General features: G+C 49.1%; 6 protein-coding genes across 6 annotated transcripts; 1 reads left to right on the top strand and 5 right to left on the bottom strand.

The window, feature by feature from the left end:
* Positions 1 to 774: 774 nt before the first annotated feature.
* On the bottom strand, positions 775 to 1,845 carry M437DRAFT_28992 (uncharacterized protein; the record flags this gene model as incomplete). The annotated part of the gene is made up of 1 exon (XM_041019149.1): positions 775 to 1,845. A coding segment is annotated over one exon (1,071 nt), but the record flags the coding sequence as incomplete, so codon positions are not given.
* Positions 1,846 to 3,684: 1,839 nt separating this feature from the next.
* Positions 3,685 to 7,490, bottom strand: M437DRAFT_46060 (uncharacterized protein; the record flags this gene model as incomplete). Its single annotated transcript, XM_041021198.1, has 4 exons — positions 3,685 to 5,337; positions 5,366 to 6,252; positions 6,329 to 6,945; positions 6,991 to 7,490. The coding sequence occupies 4 exons, from the start codon at positions 7,488 to 7,490 to the stop codon at positions 3,685 to 3,687; spliced, it is 3,657 nt and encodes a 1,218-aa protein (XP_040880798.1).
* A 1,477-nt stretch (positions 7,491 to 8,967) lies between these two features.
* On the top strand, positions 8,968 to 10,218 carry M437DRAFT_46158 (uncharacterized protein; the record flags this gene model as incomplete). The annotated part of the gene is made up of 3 exons (XM_041021219.1): positions 8,968 to 9,077; positions 9,139 to 9,233; positions 9,305 to 10,218. The coding sequence occupies 3 exons, from the start codon at positions 8,968 to 8,970 to the stop codon at positions 10,216 to 10,218; spliced, it is 1,119 nt and encodes a 372-aa protein (XP_040880797.1).
* Positions 10,219 to 10,492: 274 nt separating this feature from the next.
* M437DRAFT_83489 (DUF1749-domain-containing protein) lies at positions 10,493 to 11,383 on the bottom strand (the record flags this gene model as incomplete). The annotated part of the gene is made up of 1 exon (XM_041027944.1): positions 10,493 to 11,383. One exon carries the CDS (start codon positions 11,381 to 11,383, stop codon positions 10,493 to 10,495), a length of 891 nt encoding a protein of 296 aa, XP_040880796.1.
* A 3,061-nt stretch (positions 11,384 to 14,444) lies between these two features.
* M437DRAFT_9733 (PH domain-like protein) lies at positions 14,445 to 14,792 on the bottom strand (the record flags this gene model as incomplete). Its single annotated transcript, XM_041029108.1, has 1 exon — positions 14,445 to 14,792. A coding segment is annotated over one exon (348 nt), but the record flags the coding sequence as incomplete, so codon positions are not given.
* Positions 14,793 to 15,207: 415 nt separating this feature from the next.
* M437DRAFT_45685 (Pet127-domain-containing protein) lies at positions 15,208 to 17,152 on the bottom strand (the record flags this gene model as incomplete). The annotated part of the gene is made up of 2 exons (XM_041021126.1): positions 15,208 to 16,077; positions 16,127 to 17,152. 2 exons carry the CDS (start codon positions 17,150 to 17,152, stop codon positions 15,208 to 15,210), a joined length of 1,896 nt encoding a protein of 631 aa, XP_040880794.1.
* Positions 17,153 to 18,290: the final 1,138 nt, after the last annotated feature.

Genomic DNA, 18,290 nt, shown 5'->3' with positions numbered 1-18,290 from the left:
GTCAAGAGGGCAGCAATGGCCGGTCGCGTGGCTGAGGGGCAAGAGAGCAGCGACCAGTGGCAGCAAAGACGGCTAGACCCTGCGACTGTGGCGGTGTTGCTTGACGCTGATTCAAGCTAATGATGCCTGACGTAGGGAGCTGACTGTGGTCTCTTTAGAGGAAATGGCCTTGAATCACCACGTCTCGTATATAGTCCGAGGCTTTTTCACAAGCAATAATCACAAATATTCAGGAGCAGATTCAAAGGTGAAATGGGCCGCAGTGGACAATATCGAGGAAGGCGGTCAGCGTGTGGAGGCACGCTTGGGAGTTGAGCCTCCGAGGGCTTGCTCTCACTCCGTCATCGCCAAAGCCTGAAACACCACTGCCGCCATTCTGTTCGTCGTTACACCACATCAGCAAAAACATTCACGTCTTGTGGTCCAGCGGTTATGTGCAGGATACTCGACCTCGGAGCTCTCCGTACCCATCTACACATGGTCACGATTCACAATTAGTTCACAAACAGAACACAAAATAACAGAGACGACAATTTGAAGATCAGAAAGAAAGAATTGATTCATGAAGTGCAAAAGCCATGCATGCTAAAGAAGAAGATAACCCCGAGACTTGCGCCTCATCCCAGATATGAACAATTCCCATCATTGCAGAAAGGATACCGGATCCCAAAAGTATCGTCGTAAAAGTTGTTGACTCGCTTAAAAGCTGTGCTTGTGGTGAATGTGGGCGGGGATGTGACGATGAATTCTCGAGCTTCTTCTTCTAACCACATCACGCTTCGAGATGACGCCGTTTGAGCATGTGGTGCCAAGAGACACTGCTTGGGGGACGGCGCAGTAATCAATGTTGCAAAGGCCGAATGTATTCTCGTCGATGCAGATGACCGAACCGGGGGTTGGGCATGAAACTTTACCGCCAGAGCAAGCGCCAGAAGTGCTGTTGGAAGATCCGGCGTAGCCAGTTCCAGAAGGCATGGGGACAGCGCTAGCAACTGTGGCCAGGGTGGGGACAGCAGCATATGGTGAAGGAGCTGCGGCGTAAGAAGTAGGAGCTGTGGCAGGAGAGCTGGCACCGTAAGGAGAAGCTGAGGAGTAAGTTGAGTTTGATCCGGAACCAGATGCACTGTCAGAGCTAGTAGGACAGCCCAGGTCGCCAGCTGTGGCAGCCTCACCGTAAGTAACAAACTTGCCAGGGTTAGGGAAACCGACAACAAAACTTCCACTATTGAAGTTGCACTCATTCGGGATATTGGCAACGTAGAGCTCAGGAAGGCTGTTAAAGAAAGTGTCATCGTCGGAGCCGCCCGTGATCGAGATAGGTGCACAATTCATGTACATCTCACGATTACCAATCTTGTTGAACCAAGTCCAGGCGAGAGTTGCGTTGCCATTTTTCATGCCCTCTGGGATTTGGAACTTGAAGTCTTTGAGACATTCGCTTTGGTTGTCGCCAGTGCATTGAGCTCCAGTTGGTCTTCCATCAACGTCAGATCCAGTCTCAGCAATGTTGCCCTGGGCGTTAGCTGGACAGCTACCGATATAGCTGTGGATAACCTTCCACTTGGACTTGTCGGCAGGAGGGGGGTACTCGTAAGTCACGCTGAGTTGGCAAGAGCCACCACCGTGGACAGCAGTACCGGTGAATTTGAGGTCATTGTCTTGGCCGACCTTCATAGGGTTGTAAACACCAGTTGCATCAAAAGCGTTAGCACGACTTCCGCTTTGGCAAGGGAAGTTGTAGCCTTCACCGTTGAGAGGTGAGGTCTGAAGGGTGCTGAAACCATATGGTGTAGGCGTGTTCATTACGACATGGGCATTGGACTTTGCAATCAGGGCAAGTGCCGAGCCCAGCAGGACAGTCGAGGCGTACATTTTGTGATTTTGAAGTTCTGGTAAAGAATGTGGTGCAAGAAGGTTGGCTTTGAAATGCTTTTATATCGCTAGACCTGCTATGCGACTTGAGATTCGAGAGTTGTAGAACTGGATAGAAATTGTGTTAGGTGTCTTGGTTTCAAGAATCTTCGAGTTGTATGTCTGTCTCAGGCAGTACGGATGGAATATTCGAGGATTATATGTGTTGTGCCAGCACGTCATGATGTCCCAATGCAATAGCACAATAGCACAATGAAATCTTGAATGAAGATAATAAACAAGAAACAATGCAAAATGCATTGAGCATGGAACAATAGTCCTGACAATGAAAAGGAAATGCAGTGATGATGGAGATTGCGAAGGATCAAAGACATGTGAACACACCTGACAATGCAAGATCTAAACCAGGTCGAGTAAGCGAATCCAAAGAATTTTAAGCGGAAAGAGTGACTGGCGCGTGACGTTCTTGCAAACTGTAAAGAATGTGATAGGAATTGCACCAGGCGATTCCAAAGCAGAACTAGACAATGAGAGGGAGCGGGAAGTTTGAAAGTCACAGGGACCTACTGTTCTTATATAGGATTTTGTTTGCAAAGGGTGAATATCCCTATTCCCGCCACATGTCTGCGAAATGCAGGTCAAGCACACACCGGCTTCTGTGCGTAAACTAGCCAAGTTGCATAGTGGGGATCTACACATTGAACTCTGGAAGGGAATTGGTCATGCTCCACAGACCTGCGGGCCGTTGATGTCCAGTAGGAAGCCAGATGTGCCTTTTCAGGAGGCATTTTGCTGTACTGGTGAGACTGAACTAAAGCTGTCAAGTCGTCCCAAGCGCGACGCGAAGCCACTGTAAAAGACGGATGAAGAAATCTTGCACATGTCCGTGCAAGTTTGCGCATGGCCGATCGCGTGTGTTGAAGGACGATGGCGGTCAAGGCCGCCCCTGCAGCACGGTAAAGCTTGGTTCTGGTCACACAGCAGTCTCCAGAATTGGGCGAGACAGCAACAGTTGACGCTGATGACGAGGCGTTGTTTTTAGACCTCGATCTGCCTCCTGTGTCTCCTGTCACCTACACAGCCTGCCTGCCAATCCGTATCAGATATTATTAGTCATTCCTTTCCAGCCAGGCTTTGTTCGAATAGACTCTTTTGCACAACTCGAAAACTAGTAGAGTCACGAGCTGTGGCGCATCCACAGTCGAGGTTGATACTGGCTCAAAGCATTTTCCCGTCGTACATACATAGGAGCAAACGATTTCTTGGGTTTGTCCAATCAAGGGACAAAGGCGAGAAGGCGGTCGAAAAGGAGATGCACAAGCCTCGGAACGCGGCGCGTCTGTGCATCAGGAGTGAGTGACAAAGAAGCAATCTTTGTGCCGAATTCCCTTGCTGCTTTATCGCGTGAGACACGGAAGACAACGAATGACTCTGTTAGCACTCTTATGTGCCGACAGCAAGAATCTTGCCATGCCTGTGAAGAACAATCTCTTCCCAGAGTGTTGGTGTAAAGACAATGCAGAAGGAACGTTCGGAAGGGACGTGTGGTGAAGCTCAGACCCCAGATCTGCCGGCAGCCACATCCCGATGAACATCAGTCGCTAACATGAAACAAGCGGCCATGTTTTAGACCTGTAACACCTCGCTTTTGCTTCGTGTGCACATGCAGCGTGGTACGAACTGAGCCGCCGAGCTTTCCATTACTCCATCACAGATGCATGACACGAAAAGTGGTATACAGAGCCCTAGTGGAGGAAGACGTTGTGTTATTGTTTGTGAAGGCGCCTGTCTTGCTTAACGCATCTCTGAGCGCTACAATGATGATGTGTCCTTCTGCATCAGACGCAAATCGTTCTTGGTGAGAATCTGCACGAGAGGTTCTCGCTCAATGCCAATATGCGCTTTTCCATCAGTTCCTGTGAAGCGCCCATACCCATATCTTTGTCGTAGCCCTCGGACACTGGCACTCTGCTCGCTCTTGCATGCATCTGACATGACCCGAAGATCTTGTAGCACGTGACTGGCAGCAAAGAAAGGGATTTGGCTGATGATGGTTGTAGGCATACGAGGTAAGATTCTCCATGGTCGACGGATGTACAACATGATCGTGAACAAGATATATACGCCCAATATCGCGACGGAAAGGATGAACATGGGCGACGAGACAAAGACCCGCGCCTCTGGATGCAGTACAAAGCCGGCGACAACGATTGCCCGGTTTGTGGGTCGTAGAATATCATTGATGCGCGAGCCGAGCACAATTGCGAACATCCTAGTATACAGAGCTTCCATGATTGGCGCAGTTGTGTTGAAAGATGGTGGCGGAAGGTGAGGATCTAGAGTTGCCGAGCTGTTCAATTTTTGGGCCATCAGGTAATTGAGAAAGTCGCTAGGGTACGAGTCGTTGTGATACGGGCTGGTAGACACATATGGATATTTGGGAGTAACCGACAATGCAAGCAACGCGTGGAACGCATCAAAAATATCCTTGGAGCCATCCTGGAGGAGCTGATTATCGTGGCTCATAGTGTCATTGATAGGCTTCGAGGACTGGACAAATCCTGGAGTGTCAACAACGACTTCGCGAAGCTCGACATGGAGTTGAGGCTGACAACCAATCCAAGATGCGTTAACGGGTTGGTGCGAGAATTCCATGGACGATCTACACCAGCCGGCTAGGACAGTGAGTTCGCAGTCCGGAACATGATTGTCACTCGTGACAGTGTTCATGAAAGTCAGATATTCGATAGCTTCGGGTATCTGTGACTCGAACGTCTCGTAAGTCTGTAATGATGAGAGATCACAACTCGGGCTGCCAGCTGGAATGTCCCATGTCAAGTGTTTTCCACTTAACTTTTGATACATTGGGAAGCAATGTAAAGAGGCACTGACGGCAGGCGTTATCGCACGGTAGAGTGTTGCAGACGCGTTACGACCTTCTGAGCCCTGAAATGGTACGTAGAAGAATGTTTCATCAGTCCATGCTGGCAGAGGTGTACCAGCTGTAAGATTTGACATGGCAATGTAAAAGTGATCGTAGGTCGTATTCGTATAAGAGTGAGGTATTCCAGAGCCATTGATCGGAAGCTGATATGGCACGGTGAAATTTCGCGACGTTGGAAACAGGACGGTATGCTCATACAGCAAACTGCTGAATGCTACAGAAACTACGTTCGCCAGGAACGTCATGATGCAACAAATCGAGGCCAAGGAGATGTGTCCGGTCCTCAGCGCTCGGAACATCACAGCTTGCGGTGGCAAAGAGCTGTAGGTCGCGTCAATTGAGCGTGATGGTGCTGAATCGCCTCTGCGAAGCTGTTCATAAGGTTGAAGCATGCAAAGAGTCCTAGTAAGCCATGTAAAGATTGGTTCGAAGAAAGCGCCTACTACCATCGGCAGATACTTGATGACAATCTGATTGGCAAACAGAGATTTGGACGGAAGAGGTAGACCTTCTACGATTAGCTAACAGTCGACCCTAGATATCGAAGACGTTACCATCTTGTAGTTGTGCCCTGATGTAAGTATATGCCATCGCGGCCATGACTGAGCCTTGAAGCATCAGGAAAGCAACTCCGAAGATCCAGGACAACTCGATAGGCAGTAATGGCAATGATTTGGTGTTTGCTTTGTCTGAAGGTAATATTTGCGGATCAGGACCAAGATAGCTGAGAGTGCTCTCTTGAGAATCATTCGCTGGTTGCAGATGGAAAGTAGCGTCCTGGAAGAGATTCTCCAGCTCTCGAGATGTCGCACAATCTTTCTCACGAGTGGCTTTAATGATACGTTGATCGTTACCAGTGAGAGTCATCAAGGAGGCTATACTCGAAGGCTCAGATACGAGATTAGTTTTTCTCCATGAAGGTATGATAAATATCAGCAAAGCAATGATGGTTGTGGTTGCCAGTAGTCCTTCAACTATGTAGACGAATGTTGATACCATGATCACTGTTTGCGTTTGGTACTGTCGTGTTGCGAGCACTGTTTCGGTATGGCTCAAGTCGCTTGACAATATGTCAGCCAACTTTCGTGCAAGCAGTAGACGATAAGCAGCCTGATAAGAATTTCGAAGAGTCTCGGCGTCAAGATAGTCTGCTAGGGGTCGTTGGTATGCACCAAGTGCGAATGTTGCCAGATTTGGCAGATAGTCGCTCCATACAAGCTTTGGGAAGTTAGACTGGAGTCGTTCCTTTGGATCTGGCCATGACGAAGTAGGATAGCTTCCTCGGTTGTTGTTCTTCTCATAGCCTTGACTCATACTCCATTCAAAATCAGTAATATTGATCAAGTCTCCGGGTAGTGGCTGCTTCGGACCAACAGGCACAATATCCAGGACGTGCATCTCCGGAGGGACAACAGTAGCTCTGACCTCCTGCTGATCTGCGGGACACTTTGAGTCAGTTGGACTGGATCCTTGCAAAATATGAGTTCAATGCCTTTCAAGTAGAAAACGTACAGTAAGTTGGCCTGCACCAAAGTGTAGTGTTAAAATTCTGAGGGTTAGTTTTATCGACAGGTCCTATACTTTCTCCAGATAGCCAGCGTACAAGAAAGGTCTGGTTCGCTTCTTTTGGGCATTGACCCAACAGGTACGAATCCATACTCTCCTCGTACCAATATCCGACATACATTGTGCTGTATTGATCCTGTTCCAGAAGGGTGGCATCAAGGTTCATATAGTAGTTGTCGTAGTGACATCCCCAAGAGTTATACATGTTACGTCCAACCTCCTCGCAGTTGATATCGACTGAGTAGAAACGTGTGTTTGTCGTCCATGTCTCGTTCGTCTCTGTCGTCAGATTTTCTGCTAGAGAAAAAGGCGCGAGCATACCTTGCCGATCCATAAATGGCGGCAGACTCTCATTCAGCCATGCAATGTTATAAACGGATTGAGCGTACAGCCCAGTCAATGTGGTTTTCTGATCAACTAATGAGAGGTATGTTGTAGATAAGATTGCAGGTACTTCTAGGACCTTGTCGACCATCTTGGTTGCGAATATACTGGATTGTAGAGGAGTAAGTCCCCAGAATATGAGAACTACGGCTAAGGAAGCCGAGAACACTGGCCAGTGTCTTCAAATGTCAGTAATACTCTACAACGCTGGATAAATTATGTACCTTTTTCTCATGGCAGCAAAGGGTACGAAAGCCACAAAATCAAAAGGGTAATGCAGCAAAACTGAGTCCTTACCCAGAGCGCCTCCTAAACGGGAGAGCTGAACAAACGGCTCAAGTCTTTTGATATCAAGGTCGATCCAGGTCCAGACGAAGCTCAACACCAACGCCACGATCGTTGGCAAGTACAGGTAACAGAACGTTTGGCTCAGCGGAAGGTCGTTGATCCTTGGAGCAAATAAGATACCTGTATCTCGATTGCTGCGTTCCAGATAGACTTGAAGAATACCGATTAGTGCTCCAGAAGCTAAGATAGTCGGTACAAGAAAGTATGCTTTTTGGGTCAATGGTTGCCATTGCTTCTTGGTTTCTGACAATAGCAATGTCTTCTTTTCATCCTTTGTCCGGATCAAAGGCTCAATTGACTGTTCAGAGACCTTCGATCGTAGTTGACCACAACCAAAAGTCTTGACGTAAATGTGCGAGTCTGGTTTCGATGACATGACTTGAATGCAGATTGATAGGTATCGAAGTCTCAATTGAAAGAGTTGCGGCGCTCCTCTGTCATCTTGAAGTACTTTTTGCACCATTATGGCCAATCGTTCTGAGCTAAGAGACGCGAATCCAGGCTGCAGGTAGCCGCCGCAGTAGCCGCCACCATTGCGGCAAAGCCAATATGCGTAATGCGCTCAACAATTTCCACAACATTGGGCGGCTAAGATATGAGCTCTTGCATGCTAGTAATTTGGTAATTTATCAAGGGTGTGATATTTGTAGCATGGATAGCCGATCGCTGCAAGCGTCGAAGCTCTGGCGAGACTCAGTTCCATTCGCTTGATGTTAAGGTCATTCCAACTCCAGAGAAGATCATATACCACGGCTATGATTGCGAGAGCGCAAAGATAGCCAAAGGTTTTGCTCAAGAGCAGATCGTTGATACTGGGAGCGAGAATGACCCCGCCAGTGGTCTGACTTGTCTGCAGAAGCCATTGCAACACGACACTCAAAACACAAGTAACCAGCGAGACGAACGTGAGGAATGGAAGCCTGAGACTGACTGGCCTCAAATGAGTGCCTTCTGGTCCTTAACTTCTTCTTGGGCAATGAGGAGATCATCTGTCTCTAGTTTTCTCACTCTATTTATCATTGCAGAAACTCTTTGGGAGAGACAAGTATGGTGGACACTCAGGGGACAAGACGAAGGCTTATCGGTAAACGCTTAACATGGCTGAGCTCGATAGCAGAGGCCGAGCAGCATATCAAAGATCTTCCTGAGATAGACGCTGTGAGCGGCCAGAGGTAGCATATCTCTAACATGCATCACTTCATGCAGGATGAAGTGCAAAGTGCCTGACGATGATTTGGTCGATACTGTGAGGATATTAGACGCGAAGATAAGTCTGCGTGAATAGCACAACATCCTGCGGCGCAGACTGTCTATGCGGCAAGGCAAAAGACAGAGCCGCAAGCGCCCATGACTGCATCTCGAAGAGACATGCATACTGCTAGCGTGCATGATGTTCGAAGTGACCAAGACGGTGGAAATAACGACATACACACAAGGCGAGAGGAAATAAGGATCATAGAGGGTGAAGGAGGTTAGATCTGGTCAGGCTGCGAACTGAGGTGTTCTTCGAGAGGAAAGCGCGGCTAAAGGTGTAGGCAGGAAGCAGCGCTCGACCCAAAGCTCACTCAGTCTTACTCAAAGCTCTCGTCAACTTCATCCTTCTGGGATTATGGTACTCAAGTACATCTCGACAGTCTTTGAGCAGACTCGGTTGTCGGAAATAGTTTACTCTTGACGAGTCAATTCGTCGCTGCGAAGATGGTCGTGATGAGGATCAAAGCTTTGACCAACCACAAGGCGCCAAGATTTTGGCTGAGCTAAGCGAGTCGCACCCCCGACATTTGCAAAGTCTTCAACTTTGAATCTTCTCCCTTCGAATCGACGACAGCGACGAACAATCCACGACCGCCAAAATGACCAGCAGACCCACGGTTTCCATCATCTCCGCCGACGGCAAGGCCGGCGAGGCTAGCCACCCTCTCCCCAATGTCTTCAAGGCTCCCATCCGTCCCGACATTGTCCAGTACGAATAAACCGCGCCCACACGACCGACAATGCGCAATTGACTGACATGACCTGTACAGGTCCGTCCACACCGGCATGGCCAAGAACAAGAGACAGCCCTACGCCGTGAGCGAGAAGGCTGGCCACCAGACCTCTGCTGAGTCCTGGGGTACCGGTACGTTTTGAAGACAACGCCGAAAATCTCGAAACGCCAAGAATACCGCTCCTAACACAATCCCTCTCCAGGCCGTGCTGTTGCCCGTATCCCCCGTGTCTCCGGTGGTGGTACTCACCGTGCCGGTCAGGCCGCCTTCGGTAACATGTGCCGTTCCGGTCGCATGTTCGCCCCCACCAAGGTCTGGCGCAAGTGGCAGCAGAAGATCAACCTTGGCCAGAAGCGTTTCGCTACCGCCTCTGCCATTGCTGCCTCTTCCTCCGCCGCTCTCCTGATGGCCCGTGGTCACCAGGTTGCCACCGTTCCTGAGGTCCCTCTCGTCGTCAACTCGACCGCCTTCAGCAACGCTGCCATCTCCAAGACCTCCGCTGCCGTCGCCCTCCTCAAGGCCGTCGGTGCCGGTGCTGACCTCGAGAAGGTCAAGGCTTCCAAGAAGCTCCGCGCCGGTAAGGGTAAGCTGAGAAACCGCCGCCACTGCCAGCGCCGTGGTCCCCTCGTTGTCTACAACCCCAGCGAGGATGGCAAGGAGCTCGTTACCGCTTTCCGCAACATCCCCGGTGTTGAGACTTGCACCGTCTTCTCCCTCAACCTCCTCCAGCTCGCCCCTGGTGGTCACCTCGGTCGCTTCATTGTCTGGACCTCTTCCGCTTTCCAGGCCCTTGACAAGATCTACGGCTCCACCACTGAGGCCTCTGCTCTCAAGAAGGACTTCCTCCTTCCCCAGAACTCTGTTGCCCAGCCCGACATTGCCAAGCTCATCAACTCTTCCGAGGTCCAGTCTGTCCTCCGCCCTGCCAAGGGTGGTGCCGTCCAGAAGCGCACCAACGTCCAGAAGAAGAACCCTCTCCGCAACAAGCAGGTTCTCCTCCGCCTCAACCCCTACGCTACTGCTTTCTCCAAGGCCGGTCTTGGTCAGCAGAAGCTCTCCGAGGGCAAGCCCGCTGCTCCCGCTGCCGAGTTCAAGACCCTCCTCCACGAGAACTAAGTGTTGGTTCCTGGGGCTGTTGGTCGGAATGTGTTGAGACGAAGTTATGGCTTGGGAAGGGATTAAAAGTAGCTCTACCAGTCGTTTTTCCAAAAAGAAAGGATTTTTTTCGCTCTCATTTATTGTTCTGTCTGTGCTTCGTGAATGCGCTGTGCTCACCGTGCCATATGCTTTGACCGCTGGAAACATACAGCATACAAAACGGACGAAGACCTTGCTTTTCAAACGTGACAATCATTCAGATATAGTCTATCTATATTTCTATCATACTTCTTCAAATGCTAGTCAAGAAATTACCAACCCTCTTGATAAGCTCATCAACAACCTCTTGATCATCACCATTCAAGTTGTGACTTGCACCACCCAAGAGCTCCTTGCTCTGCTCACCCACCTTTCCCTTAACAAACGGAATCCACTTATTGACCAGCGCCTTCCTATCCACACTCTTAGGCACATACTCATCCTCCTCACCATACAAGATCAACAACGGCTTATCAATGCTACCAAACGTATTCTTCAGTGTCTCCTCTGGCAAATCAGAAGAGAAGTAATCGTCTTCTCCTCCTTTGCAAGCCAGAGACACCCAACGTCTTGCAGTCACAGGGTTTCTGCCGAAATTGCTGGATGTAAGGGACAAGGGGAGGATATGTTCGCCTTTTCCTTCTTTACACCAGGTTTCTGCCATGGTGTTTGCGTGTTCCAGATCTTTGGGATCCATGTCCATTGCTATGGCTTCGCGATCGCTGACGGAGGCTTGGAGGATTACTCCATCTACTGTTGCACGATCTCCTCTCTTGTCTTCGGAAGCAAAGTAATGCAGGCAATCCTGACAACCCGTTGAATGGCCCATAATCACAATGTTCTTCTTTCCTTGGCTGCGGAAGTGGTGGACTAGAGACGAGAGCTCGTTTACATCTTGAGAGAGGGACGCAATGCCCCAACCGCTTCCTGCGGAACTGAGGTTTGTTTGGGCGAGCGACCAGGTTTGGGGCAGGGATTTGGCTAGTTGGTAGACATAGTCGACGCTGTGGTATGTATCTGTCAAGCCGCCGATCCAGAGTAGCAGGTTTGGCGTGCTGGTGGACAAAGAACCGATTTCGAAAGCTGAGACGGGAGGGACGTGGTGTAGTGTACCAGTCGTTGCGGAGGGTGATTGAGGTACCATGCTGGACGATGAGGAACTGGAACTGGTGCTGTGGTCGCGGGAGTGTGACATTTGAATGGGCTTGGTCTGTTGCGGTGTCTAGAAGTGGATTCGCGGTGGGTCTAGGAGCTGCGTATGACCGTTCGTTTGGATCAATTACTGTCGTTCTTGTTGTTTCTGTTGCAGATGAAGGTTGATCTTGTTCGTCCGACTGAGCATGACCTCAAAATGAGAGGGGTTCTCGCAAAGTTCGTAAGCAAGTCGTGTGTACGTCTGGTTTAGATGGTGACGGAGCTTCTATCGCAAACCGACGACGCGCGGTCCTGTCGCCAGTAACACCCTGGCTCCATCATTACATCTTTGCTATTACCCAGCAACAAGGTATATCATCCTAATTGGAAAATCAGCTCAAATGATAGGAAACTCCAATTTCATATGCATGGTAATTCTCTGTCATGTGCTCGGGCAACATCTAGTAGCACTCAACGCGCGTTTCCCATTTCCATCCAGCCTCACAGCTCTCATCCCGTAGCTTACTTCACGCTCCTTGCCTCTCTCCTCCCAACGATATATTCAACCTCCTTCAAAACACACATGACAGCAATTGTGAAGATCAAAGACTGACACATCAACATCGCTACGTCATTCCTACACGCATATGTCATATGCCACTCTCCATAGTAAATCGACGTGCAAGCATGGATAGTAGTCATAAGACTGGCAGTAGGCTCCGTGCGCCACCATGAGATTCCAGCTCCGATCCAGAAGAAGCGAAACATTCTTGCTGAGAGAAAGTACAATGTTGTAGCGAAGAAAATGAGGATCAAGATGAGAGCTATAGGGGATTGTCTGACGTCCATGATTGCTGTAGCCTGCGAGATGGGTTAGATTAAGTCCAATAAGGTGGATTGGTGAGTGTGTAGTAACCTGGTACAGTCTGTTGTCTCTACAAGAAGCACGATGGATCGAAGTGGCTATTTTTTGTAAGATGGCCAGGGATATGAGAACAATCGTTCAGAAAGGCCGGAATAACAGAGTACGAGTGATAGACGCTCGTATTTCCTAGGCCACCTTGGATCACAACTTAATCTGCTCTTCTCATCTCTATCCCAACTCACAGCTTACTTTACCTGTCTTCCCTCTCTCCTCCTAAGAATATATTCCAGCTCCTTCAAAACACACATAACAACAACTGTATATACTAAAGTCTGCAATACCAGAAACCCTACATTGCCCCTACACTCAAATTCCTGGAAATGCGAATCTCCGTGGTGATCGGCCGTACAAGCCTGAAAAGTAGTCTTAAAACTTGCGACCGGAGCCGATTGCCACCATGAAAGTCCAGCTCCGATACAAAAGAAGCGAAACATTCTTGGTGCAAACAGGTAAAATGTTGTTGCGGAAACGGCAATGATGAGGAGGACGGCCAAGGGGGAGTTGCTGCTTTCCATGGTTGCTTTGAGGTGGTTAGTTTCGGAGTCGGCAAGTGTGGTTGGTGAAGCCTGTAATAACCTGCTAGAGTCTGTTTGATCTCTCTTCGAGAAGTGTTGAGGTCGAATCCGAATGGCTGCCTTTTGCAAGATGGCTGCTCTAGAGATATAGGAGCAACCGCTCGGAAAGGCCGGAATAACAGAAGAGTGATAGACGCTCGTATTCCCCAAACCACCACCTCTCTCATAACTCAATTTCCTTCTTTCAAGTCTTGTTGTATCTACTCCTTCTCAACCACACTCCCATCCTTATCCTCTCTGCGTCTTGTTCCTACTCTCCCAGCCAAACTCTCAGCCAAACTCTCCAACTCTGCCAAAACACACATGACCCCAATAGTCCACACCACAATCTGCATCCCAAACACTGCACTATTAACCCTACAAGAAGTGCGAAAATCCCATTTCTGGTCCTTGACACACGATGCAATAACATCTTTTGCAGTCGTGTTGGTGGATCGCCAGAGAGAAAGTGCTAGCCCGATGAAGAGGTACCGGCAAAGTTTTGGCGCTAGCATGTTGAGGATGGTAAAAAAGGTATTGATGCCGCAGATGAGCGTGAAAGGGTCTATAGCCATGTTCATTATGCTAGATGGGTTAGACAAAGTATGGTAAGTGAAGGATATCTGGCTTACTTCTAGGATATGGCATGCGGAGCGCGAGGGGAATTGAAGTGGCTCGACTCTGGCGAAACGCGAGAAGTAACGATATGAACGATTGCCTGGAAAGACCGAATGGCAGAGCAAGAGTGAATAAGTAGACAGTCACACTTCGCAAAGTCACCGAAATTAGACCGCCTCAACTACAAGCTCTGGGTATCACGAGGAACTCTAGACAGGTCTGATTGCCAGGAAAGATTGACATTCGAGGTTCTCTATCATAGCGATTTGGGTATCTTTGTTGTTGTTTGAGCACATCTCCGCAATTCCACCATCCTTGAAGATATCGCTCGCATAGCAAAAGATTGCAACACCTCATTAATACCCACGTCTAGCATTGTTGAACAAGCTCATCAAGACATCAGCTTGTGCTTGGGGTTGCGGCTGAATATGTGCTTGAGGAGGCTGCTGCTGTTGCGGGAAATGTTGCTGAGGAGGTGCAAATCCAGGAGGTGTAGGGTTATGCGCGGCATACTGATGTTGATGTTGAGCTGTTTGCCATTGTTGTGCATTCATCTGGTTCATTTGTTGTTGCTGCATGGCTTGCATTTGCTGCTGTTGCCGTTGTTGCTCGAGTTGCTGTTGCTCTTGCATGTTGTAGTACTGCTGTTGATCATAGGATTGGAACGGTGTACCGAGGGTAGGGCGCTGTTGTTGTTGCTGGCCATTCTTGAAGAAATGGAGCAGGTTGAGTTGTTGGCTTTGTAGTTGTTGCTCATACTCATGTCTCTGTGGCTCTGGTGCTTGTTCATGCTGTATCGGTGGTAGTTGATGTGCTTGCTGTTGCTGCGATGGCGGCAGTTCTTCCTCGACATACTCTTCTTCCACATCGGCCACAGCAGCAGCATCTCTGCTATCCTCAGCTCTCTTTGCGCATTCCTGGATGATCAAAGCGTTGACCACTCTTGTCTGCACCGTACTTCCTCCTTCTTCCGCAAAGATCCAGAGACCATAGATGTTTGCACTTCCATCTTCTCCTTCGACCTGCAAGATGACATAGTCGTCTGTTACTTGGACCGACTCGGCGGAGAACAGTTCACTAGAGAAGTTCTCGAGACCGCGACGATTGAGAACAATGCAACTGTATCGCTCAACTTGGGGACCCCCAACCGGCGGTAGAAGCGAACAGACGAATAATGTGCCCTCAGTTCCCTGCTTCTCCCAACTCGACGAGGCTGGATTGAAAGTGTAGACGACTGCGAATGGAGCGACTGAGAGGATTTGGTGGACCGAAGGATCGTGTCGTTGCAGCACGCTGAGGTTCAGTTCTTCGTTTGTGCGCGCTGGAATAGGTGCCGCTGGAGGAAGAGAAGTCATGGCGTCTGTTGCGTATGCTGTGTCGGTGTCGTAGTCTGAGGGAACGTGGTGATGGTGCGCAGCAGGTCGCGGGTGCGAGTTGCGGTTATTGCGGTGTTTTGGCGGCATCTTGAATATATGTCGATTGAATGAATAGAGCTATGACTTGCTGGCGCGCACGTCGTTTGTGCTGGTATCTCGGTGTCGAACAAGCTGTGCGATGCGCTGCCTGGAAGTCGTTTGCGACGTCATGCTCTATTCACAAATTCTCCACACTGTCAAGTCACCCTGGTTGAGCATTTGGAAATCACAACATTTTGTAACAAGTCAAACGTCTGGTCGTCAATTCTAATGTATCGTACAATATCCTCTAAATGTTATATCCACAAAGTTCTTATGTAACTCATGCCTTCTCCTTATACAGCCATGTCAAGTAATCGTCCACACTCTCGATGCTCACATCGTCCGTGTTCGGCATCTGGCTCTTCGAAGACTTGTCATAAGGCATGCCAACCACAATCTTTGGCTTGTTTGCTGCCTTCTGGTCGAGAGTGGCCCTCATCTTCCTGCCCTTCTCACTCAGATCCTTGAGCATGTTGATATAATGGTCGTTGTAACTTAGCTCAGCGCTGTCAGGATCCGACTTGTCGAGTCTGCTGTTGAGCTTCTGATATGTCTTCCTGCGCCGAGCCTGTGCGGCTCTGTACTCTCTCCATGCCTGCCCTGATTTGAGGTCTGTCAAACTATACTCGATTGTCCAATCGTGGTTCTTCTTGAGATTCTCTGGTCGCTCGACGTATACACCGTTGACCTTGGAACGAACTGTGAGAACCATTCCCAGCAATGGCTTCTCTTCCTCTTTTTGTGATCCTGGTTCTGTTTGAGGCTCTGACTCAGATTGAGAGATGGCTTCGATCTCTTTGACAATGGAATCCTTCTCGGCTTGTGAATTTTGTGCAGTTGTCTCTGATTGAGCTTCGGATGTTCCTGGTCTGGTTTCAGAGACATCTCCTTCAGCTAATGCCTGGCTCGAACCGCTCTCAGAATCGCTGAATTTCTTCGCGGTGTCATCACCATCTTCTTCTGCAAGTTCACTGATCTGCTCTTCGTTCAATTTTGAGGCCGGATCACGCAGATTGCGCTCCCATTCGGCAATCTTTTCCTTTTGCGAGTTCTGGATGGTTTCAATGTCCTCTTCGCTCATAGGTTCTGCAAAGATGTACATAGATGGAAGTGTTTCAGCAGCTTTGGTCTCGAAGGTAAATCGAACAGACTGTGTTACTGTCAGTATTGCGTCAAAGGTAGGACTCAAAAATACTTACCTGGTCAGGGAATTTCTCAGTGGCTTTGTTGAAAATTTCATTCAACAAGCTGATACTGAGATTGAACTCACGGTTGCCTAGGGTGAGGTCAGGCGTACCGTGAAGAGCCCGGTCAAGCTCATTGAGGCTTATATACTGGAAGCCAAAGATACGCTTGACGTTGTGATATGCAACGAAAATGCCGTCCATGTGTCCCATACGAGCTTGCAGAGAGTACTTGAGTGCAGTGCTACGCATCATATCATAATACTCTCTCTCAAAGCTCTCGTACTGACCTTGAGCTTGTGTAATCTCATATCCTGTCATTGGCTCGTGATCTTGTGACTGCATACGGATTGGAAGAACAGCACGCGTTTTGAGATCGAACATGCCAGTACCGGGTAGCCTATCATCTTGAGCGTCGAGTTGTGATCGTAACAAGAAGTCTCCCAGCGAGGAGTAGTGGTAAGCCTCGGGTTGGTTCCGCTCAACCTCAGAGACACCACTAGATTTATCCTTTCTATATCGCTCAAATGTAGAGGTCGGCATGGTCAAGAGTTTTTCCATGGATCTGCCTAGTAACATGAGGACATTGGCGCCATCGTACTCCTTGTCGGCGTCGACGGCGTAAGTATCGTCTTTACGTCTCAGAAAGATAGAAGTAGGTGTACGGTTGAGAGCAGTGAAACTTTGCAGTGTGTCTGGAAAGTCTCTTGAGAACATGTCGGTATTGATTTTTCGCCAGGATGAGAGAAGATAATGAAAATGAGTCAAGGTGCTTGTCATGCTGGAAGTAGAGCCAACATATTTCTTGCCATGCTTTTTGGCAAACTCTGAGAGGAAATTGTCTTGAGAAGAGGTCTTGTAGGCAGTGAGCGCGTCGTAATCGAACTCGGTCACGGGCATGATCTTTTGTAAGTAGGGATCAAAGTTGTAGACCTTGGAACGTCTGTCTTGCAGCTGGTAAACGCCCTGCATGAAAAGTACGCGATCGAGGCCATGATGTAAACGAGGGACACGCGGCTGGTCAATATCTAGGCGCTGCATCTCAATGCTGGATGCGTCCATAGTCTTTATGCCTTGGGCAAAGTGCTTGCGTGCACGGGTTTCATCAGCTTCTCTCTTCTTCTCTGCTTTGGCAATACGCTCAGGAGTCTGGGGCGCAGGACTGTTGACAAAACGCTTGCGTCTAGTGCGCATCCTCCTCAAGGTTCTTCTCGGGAAGGATATAGGATCACTCTTGATGGAGAGCATGGCATCTCGCAAAGATTGTATCGCGCCTCCATCGTAAAGAGAAGAAGTGGCTGTTGGGTCTGTCGACTTGAAGAAGTCAATCAAAGTGTTCTTTGCTTCGGCGGTCGCCGAAGAATCATCACTCGATTGCTTGGGAGATTGGAAGGGAGTGGTCTCGCCATCTTCTTCGGATGGCTGCGAACAGTTCCGGCGACGATTATTATTATTTGAAGGTTGTGTTTTCTTGTTGAGGTTGAACTCGGCGCTCGAGCTCGAATCTGGATCTGCTTCGGGCTCTTTTGAGTGCTCAATCTCTTGATTCTTATCGTCGGTTTCGTACTTGTTGGCATGTGATTCCAGCTTCTTGCTCTTTTCGGGCGACTTCAAGTCTTCCTTGTTGAAAGGCCACAGGTCTTGAGGGCTGTCTTGGGAGGCGGTCTGGTTCGCATCTTCGGAAGTGACAGGCTTGTAGGGAACCGTCTCAGCATTGTCATGGTCGTTGGCTCCAGCATACAGCAGGCGCGTCGAGTGGCGGAGCTGGCGTGACGCTATAGTCGAGAAGAGGCGCAGGCGATGTGGTTGACAGACATAACGCGAAGGTGTGAGGAAGGGCCGGAGAGGGCGGACGCCTTGAGTGCACCAGCTGGGCATCGAAATTATTGATATGCGTTTGCGCGCAAAGGCGACTCTGACTGACAGAATTAACCTCCAATGCGCATTCCAATTATTCTCTAATCGATAGCGTTAGGTTTGTTTCGGACCCAGCGGTTTGCCGGTGGCCGGGGAGAGCAAGCACTCTCTAAGACTTGCTACTGAACGTTTACATACAGCAAGTTAACGAATAATGCTCTGCTATATGCGCTCTTCATTCTGCCAGGGTACGCACAGCAAGGCTTCATTATGATGTGCCCTGACACATGTCACTCAGACGTGTCATCTGACTATTTCTTGA

This window comes from Aureobasidium melanogenum (genome assembly GCF_000721775.1).
Source record: "Aureobasidium melanogenum CBS 110374 unplaced genomic scaffold scaffold_7, whole genome shotgun sequence".
Classification (NCBI taxonomy): Eukaryota; Fungi; Ascomycota; class Dothideomycetes; order Dothideales; family Saccotheciaceae; genus Aureobasidium; species Aureobasidium melanogenum.
The sequence above is the reverse complement of the archived record's forward strand: the minus strand, read 5'-3'. Positions and strand labels throughout refer to the sequence as shown.